Genomic DNA, 8766 nt, shown 5'->3' with positions numbered 1-8766 from the left:
GGAACCAGAGGTGAAGCGTCTCTGGACTCCAGCTGGGTTCATGAGAGCAGGAGCCAGTAGCAACGCCATCCTTCACACGGAAGATGGAGGGACTCATGCAGGAAATGAGATCACAGCTTCCGCTCCTCATGTGTCTCCGTCAGGACGTTTCCGTCTGGGCGACCAGACTGAGGAATTAGAGCCGCAGGAAGCTGTAGTTTGTCATTTCTGCAGCGCCGACTCCCAGGAGGAGACGGGCCAAGACTGAACTATTCAGCACAAAACGAGTCCGGGCGGGAAGAACAACTCCAGCTTTGGTCTCCGGGTTCTCTCGTACGTTCAACACTTGGGGACTTCCTGTCCTTTCCTTCCATCCATCCGTCTTCAAACTCGTTAAGGTTCTCAGGTCAACTTTGTGAGTTCTTTTGCTTGATCGTAGCAGGAGGGTCCCCCTACATGAGCCTGGTCCTGTTCAAGGTTTCTTCCTGTTAAGACGCTATATAAATAAAGATTGATTTGATTTGATTTGCTGAGGATTTTCCAGACCTGATGGAGAAGACCGGAGAAGAAGGAGGGAGGTCTGGAGAACAGACCAGCAAGCCCATCGCAGGCCCACAACAACACACATCTAAAACCCGACCAGGACCGCAGGTCGCTCCAGGACTCCCCCGGCATCGGTTGACCCATGGCGCCGATAACGGGGAGCAAGATCACCACTTCCCCCTCCAGCCACTGGAGATCAGCATAATCCAGTTGGAATAAAAGGAACTCTTATTTCTGCTTGGCCGACGCCAAAAGTGCTGAGCTACTGGGGGGAGAAGTGTGTGTGTGTGTGTGGGGGGGGGGGGGGGTGTCCAGATGCTGCTCAACCATCAGATTAGAGTCTGTGTTCTCCATTAATGACTCTTTGAATCCAAAGAAAATACAATTCCAGTTCAAAGAGCTGAGAAATTGCCTGAATTAAAGACTTGATAGTGGGACTTTGGGGGTTTTACAGGCTAAGACATGGTTGATGCTACACAAGGCAGCTAAGACACCCCTCGCCCTGGTGGTGCACGTGGCACGAGTGGGCGCACGTGGTCCTAGCAGGCCGGCTCCTGCGTAATCAAGTCCTCCACAGTCGCTGCTGCTACTCACGGCGGCCCTGAAGCGCTCCGCTGTTTCCTTCTGGGGGGGTTTATCTGTGTAAACACTGGTTATCGCAGAAGGTGGCAGAACGAAGTTTGGTCCGTGCTCTTTAAGCTACCTGCTTAACCAACCAGACCTCTGAACCAGGCCTCTGAACCAGGCCCCTGAACCAGGCCCCTGAACCAGGCCTCTGAACCAGGCCTCTGAACCAGGCCTCTGAACCAGGCCTCTGAACCAATCAAGTTGATTTATCCCAGGTTCAGTTCTTCCATCCTCCTCCTGGCTTTGCTCCACTGCCTCACACACCTGTGTTGTGCTGACCCGTTACTGTCACACACCTGTGTTGAGCTGAGCCGTTACTGTCACACACCTGTGTTGTGCTGACCCGTTACTGTCACACACCTGTGTTACGGAGACACTACGGCAGCCGCATCAATCAGCAGACACACAAACGCCTCTCGGAGGATTCCAAGAGTCGGGTCCAAAATATGGGACATCTAAAGAGACAGTGTGTGTGTGTTTGTTTCCCCATTACAAAATGAGTCGGCAAGCTTGAGAGGCCTCAGTTCAGCGGTGGGGGGGGCAGCAGCGGTGGGGGGGGCAGCAGCGGGGGGGGGGGGGGGGGGCAGCTATAATCTTAAAGGAAGGTGGGGGGGGTGTGAGGAGGAAGATGGTGAGCGATGACGAGGGAGGGGGGCGAACAAATCGATGCGTTGCTCGTCCTGCCCTCCTGATCCTGACACCCCCCGGCCCCCTGCTGCCCCCCCTCCTCCCTGCAATCACCCCCTCTGTCCTGCCTAAATGGGTCAGTCCAAGCAGGAACCCCTGTATGTGCACCACCTGCTAAATTAGCCTGTTCCTGACGAGCGACGCTGCCATCAGACGTTCATGAAACAGCCCCTCCCACGCTGCAACAGCCTGGCACACAGGTGAACCACGTGTTACAACACCAACGACCACGGTGCTGTTATAGGTGAGCGTCCGTGCCGACGTCACATGACCATCAGGGCAGGTATTACATCCCCCCGCTGAGCGCCTCATGCTGCTACTGCGCTTGCTGTTTGCAGCTCGTGCTGCTCCGCCTTCTGCTGTTCCACCTATTTCCTGCTGCCGTTCCAAGCATCCTCCTGGAGGGGGGGCTGAGACGCATTCCCTGTCATGTCTAGGCCGGCTCTTATCAGGGAAGGAAGACGTTAAGACAGAACCTGATGCTAACCCTGCAAAATGATGCTAATTGAAGCTCCGCTGGTTTTGTAAAGAAGAAATAAAGTTGTCAGTTTAATCCAGAGTTGAGTAACCACAGACACACACGTCTGGACGCGTCTGTTCTCAGGAAATCTGCTACTGAGGAGACTTTATGCAGGAAACTGTCAGTTAATCATGGCAACAGTTAAACTGAGTGGGTTAGAGGATCATGGAGTTCATGCAGTGAAACAGGAGCAGCGAGCTAATGAGCAACTCCACCTTCCAACGTGGACACTCACGGGCACGATGTGTGTGTGTGTGTGTGTGGTGTGGTGTGTGTGTGTGTGTTGTGTGTGTGTGTGTGTGTGTGTGTGTGTGTGTGCATCAATTATGTATGGTTAATGTCACGGAGAGGCTATTAAACAGATGCCTCTCCGGCTGAAAATGTCTTTTTACCTGCCCCAACCAAACTTTGTCTCCAGAGAGTTCAGGAGCTCAGCTGCTGGGACGGACCAGAACTTTGGGGGTGGGGGGGGGAGCATGTCACACCTGTTCACGCCGCTTCACCCTGTGGACATTAACTATAAAATCTATTTCAAGCTGTGGTTGAATTAGTTGCAAGGATAACGGATGGCAAATAGAGGGTGGGGGGGGGACTGGGAAGTGCTACTACCCCCGTCTGCCTGCAGCTGCACCACAACACGGGCAGATGGGGACCTGGTTGGGGTTAATAAAGCCTGAACCTTTATTAGAGAGATAACAGGTGTGAGGGGAGGGTGTGTATGACCATTGAACTAAACGAGGCAAGGACAGGCTGCATTCGTTATTATCGCCCGGGCAACAACGGACACGGAGCCGCAGCCGGAAATGAAAGAGACACGCAGAGGAGTTGACCAGATAGTGCGTTTAGATTTTGGTAGAAGACATTAAAGGACGCCTGATAACACACCCTCAATATAGCTACTGACGTTTTACAATTGCTTGCAAAAAATATTAATATTAAAAATATTAAAATCTACTCAAAACGTTTTACGTGCTGTTCATCTTTTTCTCCGCTAGAGGGCAGCGGCGTGATGGCTGCGCTTGACTTCCTGTTTCTGTGTGGAACCAGCAGAGGGGGCAACGCTGATTGTGCTGTTAATACAAATGTTAGAGATTGTTGATGAATTGTTCATCGTGTGTGTGTGTGTGTGTGTGTGTGTGTGTGTTATCAGTAAATATCCATCTGTCTTTGTGGGCATGAACGCATCATCATTTCCCTTCATTTTCCCACCAGTGCTTGGGAAGATGTAAATTAGCTGCTTCTTACGGTGAAAACCACGTTGTAGTTGTCCGTCGTGGTCCGTCTTTGGCAGGCGTATTGGGAAACTTCGGCAGCCGGTGCCCCCCCCTCTGGGATGGCGGGCAGCGTGTCCTGCGTACACAAACACGACGAATGTCACGTATTTACTTCATTTCCCTTTTTATTTGTATCGTGTAAATGTGTGCACGGCTGCATCTGGCTAGCTCAGGGGTTCAAATTGAATTACATAAAAATGTAGCCATTTGCCTTGGAGCTCATTTTTATGACTGCACGTCTCCAGGGCAACAGGCTAATAACACTCATCTCACAGTCTGATGGCATCCAAATCCATTATGCTACCTAACCCGTAGCATTACGAATCTGCTTGCCATCATCCAATTTGCTTCCTGTAAATTGCCTTTTCATTCTGTAAAAACACAGTTTGGCCGTTTATATCGCACCTGTCAAAAGGATTACCGATGGAATATTAACATTCCCGCAGACAATTAGCCAAAACAAAGCTAAACACTGCCTGAGAGAATACGGGCAGGGTGGAAACAGAGAGAGAGCCTCATCAAATGTTCATGCGAGGCAGGTTCCCCTCCTGAACGCCCCCCACGCGCAACCTTCGCCAGCGTCTTCCCACAACAGGTTGACCAGGGATGAGATAGTGGCTCCACTGGGACGTATGTCTGTCCCCCATCTGGGAGGGGTCATTATGTGAGCCTATAACTGTGGGATCTCTCTGATCGGAGGGCCGTGAACCCCTTCCTGAGGCTGGTGGCCTGAGATCAAACCACCTGCTGGGATTATAAAAGGGAGGACCAAGATAGAACCAGCAGATTAGAGCGTTCTGGCCCCCAGCAGAGGCGAGCACAGGCTCTCCTCGCCAAGGGTCCCCCTAAGGCACGGCTTAGACAAGGTCACATGATCACGGCTGCTCAGATCGTTAGCTTAGAAACACAAATATTACGTTCCAGTGGGGTTAATACCTGCATTTCCTTTTGTCGACCGGGGGTGGGGGTGGGGGGGGAGGAGCCTTCCTGGGGAGTCATTTGTCCCGCTGAGGAAGCTCCTTAAATGGATTTATGGCTCATAAAAACAGCGGAGTGGAAGCAGCAGACACGTGAACGCCGCTGCAGGCTCCCTCGTTCACACCTCAGAGCGAGCAGGAAACAAGGGAGCGAGATGGGCCGCTGCGTGCACGAGGAGGCAGCTCCATAAAGTCAGCGTGCCGTCGTGATGGGGGGGGCGGGGGGGTTACTGCAGAAGGTGTCAGTGCTGGCCTCCGCAGGGCAGAAAGAGGAAATTACAGCTTTATAAAGCAGCACTGACGTCCAGCTGCCTGGATTCTTTTACACCTTCCAGCTTCTGCAGGTTTTACTGCTGCCTGCTGACCTGCAGCCCCCCCCCCCCCCACCCCCCGACACCAGGATTGAGACTGAGGGTAAAGATGGAGATGCTCCATGAATCCAAATCTCCTGGAGATGAATCCAAGTCTTCCAGGAGCCTCTGATCAGGGCTGCTAAGATCTGACACCTTGGACCACCTGGCTCATGTCCCACCACTAAAAATGCACCAACCTGGATGAGGTGCTGGGTCTCCACGGCGACCGGCCTGCTCTCCCGCATGCTGTCAGTGAACCAGGTGATGTTGACCACGTGCATGTTGGGCAGGTCCTGGGGGGCCCGCTCCTTCAGCCACGCCCACAGCACCGGAGCCTGGCTGCTCTCGGACACCACGTGAGTGACCCTGTTGCTGCGGGGAAAGAGGGCAGAAAGTCGGCATTTTCTCGACATTTGACAAAAATTCCGTCCTTCGGCGGTGGGTGGAGCCGTGGACCCGTCACCGCGCCCCTGAAGGGGGCTGGAAGGGGCTCTCTGGCACCAAGACGTTGGCAGCTGACCCTTCAGGGCCTCCAGAGGTTGGAGCACATCTCACAGAAACCATTAGCACCTCTTAGGACCTTCTCAGGCTCCTGATCCTGATCCTGATCCTGATCCTGATCCTGATCCTGATCCTGATCTCTAAAGTACCAGTGCTCCTACATAGCTGTTTGATTTAAACACCCAAAAGTTGATGCAGAAACCATGAAAAAGTCTGAGAAGCAGCTTCCTGGCCTGACTAATTAGGAGCCTGGCCAGCCCCCCACCCCCACCACCACCACCCTGGGCTCCAGCTGTGGAGCCCAACCACCAGAGCCAATCAGAGCGCTCAGCCGTTCGTAATCACCCTCGCGATGCTCCTCCTTCCACACGTGGAAATTGGTGAGCAGATTCCTTCTGCCTTATCCCACCAGAGCTCGGGCTGAGGCCTAATTGGCCAAATCACCGGCGAAACTAATCCCCTATCCGCCGAGAACGTTCTGGTCCAGCCACAAAGAGCGTCTGTCTCCGTCCTTGCAGAACCAGAAGGGGCGGAGCTCCCGTGTTGGAGCAAGAGTGAAGATCAAAGGGAAAAGAAAACAGTCCCTCCTGTTTACCAAGATGTGATCTGTCCCCTGGTGTTTGAGTCTTATCGGAGGTGCTTTGATATGGAGACCTGCCCTCGTGCCCCCCGTCCCCGCACCAATATCAAGTTCTCCAGGTTTTTACACTCAGACGTGCTTCTTCTGCTGACTGGGAACCATCGTTTTGTCCTCAGTCGGGGGAGACTAAAGGCAGTCGGACGGTCTGACGGTTCTGACCGTCCCGCAAAGTTCTGCTGCCCTGAAGGCGTCATCACACCCCAACGGGTATGAAGGTAAAAACGCCGCAGGTAGACGTGCGAGGAACCCTCAAGGTTGTCCCACATGTCCACGTTTCCCTGGAAGGGGAGGACTGTTTTGTTTCTGTCAACACTGGTTAAACCAAGAAAGGAGACGCAGCCGAGTCCTCAGGGACGCCCTCAAATGTCCAACTTGGACTTGGTACGAACGCCGTCTACGTGTGTGTGGACACGGAACGAAGAGACGGGGGATGAAAGTGGAAGCAGACGCAGCTGATATCACCTGTGCCATCTTGCAGGTTTGCTGTCAGTTTGACGCCGGCGCGCACCACTTCCTGTCGTCGGTTTAAACAATTGTATCAAGTCAAGTGTAACCGTAGGAACGCTCAAGCTGTGTCTCTGGGAATGCTGCCATGGCCAGGCTGGCACACAGCCCACACACACACACACACACACACACACACACACACACACCACACACACACACACACACACACAGAAAACTGTTTGTACTTCTATCTTTGTAAGGACTCACCTAGACACGATGCGCTCTCCAGGTTCTGACCTGGACCTGAACCCTCAAACTGAACCTGCCTGAAGGTCAAAACATTCCAGATGTTTCTCGTTCTGGACCTGCTCTGTCGAGGGGCCTCTGTTTTTGGGGCCCCCTGGAGCCACAATAACTCAGCACCTCAATAACCCCTCTGAAGAGTGACAACACCAATTCCTGTGACATCGTATTTCAGCGATAAAGGAGCGTTTCGCTTGTTCTCGTAGTGTAGAGTTGAAGCAAAAGCTCGTTCCAACCTGAGAACCTCTTCCACCATAAAACCCTTTGAGCGGGCCAGCTGGGTCAGGAAGCTCCTCCGGCTGCGTCCCATCTTCATCTCCACCAGGTACAGCCTGACGTCTCTGAACTTCACGTCCTCTCGGCCTGGACGGGCGACCTCCTCTGGCCTGGGCCGTTTCCTCATGCGGGGCAGAGCAGCAGCGTGGAACATGTCGAAGGATTGTCAGGAGCTTCTTCGCTGGGTCTGGACCATTTATAGGAGCCTCCGCCCAGGAAAAACACGCAGCTACTGTTTATTTCACCCTGGCACCTTCTCTGTGTGATGGTGTGTCAGTTGCACCAGTGTTATTTGGAGCCAGCTTGCAGGAAAAGGCTCTGGCAGCAGGTGCTGAGGATTTGGTGTTTACCAAAAACCACCTGGCTGCTCGACTGATCCAAAAAGAGGCAAAACACGCGCTCGGTGTGGTGTTGTTCTCTACCAGTTAGACAGATGCTGGCAGGAAGTCAGCAGGAGTTGACACAGAAAGCAGCTTCCAAGCCTGGAGGAGGTGCTGGTAGAGGCCTTCAGTGCTGAGAAGCTGCTCAACAGCGCCCCCAGAGGTGTCCTACCATGTCCACTTGGGCTCCACCCTCACTGTCTCATTGTGTCCAGACCAGGACAAAACCATCTGCTGAGAGCTTTAATTGGCTAACCAATCAGTCCAGTTTACCCTGGGGTTCCCTAGGTTCACACACACACACACACACACACACACACACACACACACACACACACACACACAGGTACAGTACAAGGTCACAAACATTGACTAATGCCCAGACTATTGTTGTGTTGAACCAGAGGAGGAAAATGATCTGAACAGCTGCACTGATCCATTACCCTCTCTCTCCCACTATAACCAGTCCTTTTATCCTCTCTGTCCCACTATAACCAGTCCTTTTATCCTCTCTGTCCCACTATAACCAGTCCATTTACCCTCTCTCTCCCACTATAACCAGTCCTTTTACCCTCTCTCTCTGTCCCAGTATAACCAGTCCTTTTACCCTCTCTGTCCCACTATAACCAGTCCATTTACCCTCTCTCTCCCAGTATAACCAGTCCTTTTACCCTCTCTGTCCCAGTATAACCAGTCCTTTTACCCTCTCTGTCCCACTATAACCAGTCCATTTACCCTCTCTGTCCCACTATAACCAGTCCATTTACCCTCTCTGTCCCAGTATAACCAGTCCATGTACCCTCTCTGTCCCACTATAACCAGTCCATGTACCCTCTCTGTCCCACTATACCAGTCCATTTACCCTCTCTGTCCCACTATAACCAGTCCATTTACCCTCTCTGTCCCACTATAACCAGTCCATTTATCCTCTCTGTCCCACTATAACCAGTCCATCTACCCTCCCTGTCCCACTATAACCAGTCCATGTACCCTCTCTGTCCCACTATAACCAGTTCATTTATCCTCTCTGTCCCACTATAACCAGTCCATCACCCTCTCTGTCCCACTATAACCAGTCCATGTACCCTCTCTGTCCCACTATAACCAGTCCATTTACCCTCTCTGTCCCACTATAACCAGTCCATGTACCCTCTCTGTCCCACTATAACCAGTCCATGTACCCTCTCTGTCCCACTATAACCAGTCCATCTATCCTCTCTGTCCCACTATAACCAGTCCATTTACCCTCAGGTAGCTTA

The 8766-nt window shown here is 52.5% G+C and overlaps 1 protein-coding gene across 2 annotated transcripts in view; it reads right to left on the bottom strand.

Annotated features, from left to right (window-relative positions):
- Positions 1-7402, bottom strand: part of dntt (deoxynucleotidyltransferase, terminal) — a 43759-nt gene extending 36357 nt beyond the window's left edge. For both annotated transcript variants that reach the window (XM_057048196.1, XM_057048195.1), the window contains exons 1-3: positions 7088-7402; positions 5158-5332; positions 3602-3706 (exon numbers count right to left, since the gene is read on the bottom strand). In XM_057048196.1, coding sequence (XP_056904176.1) covers positions 3602-3706; positions 5158-5332; positions 7088-7281 — 474 coding nt within the window. In that variant the 5' untranslated portion in view covers positions 7282-7402. The remainder of the gene's footprint in view (positions 1-3601; positions 3707-5157; positions 5333-7087) is intronic.
- Between the last annotated feature and the right edge of the window lie 1364 nt (positions 7403-8766).

The sequence above is a fragment of the Takifugu flavidus genome, chromosome 11 (assembly GCF_003711565.1).
Source record: "Takifugu flavidus isolate HTHZ2018 chromosome 11, ASM371156v2, whole genome shotgun sequence".
NCBI classification, from domain to species: Eukaryota; Metazoa; Chordata; class Actinopteri; order Tetraodontiformes; family Tetraodontidae; genus Takifugu; species Takifugu flavidus.
The sequence above is the reverse complement of the archived record's forward strand: the minus strand, read 5'-3'. Positions and strand labels throughout refer to the sequence as shown.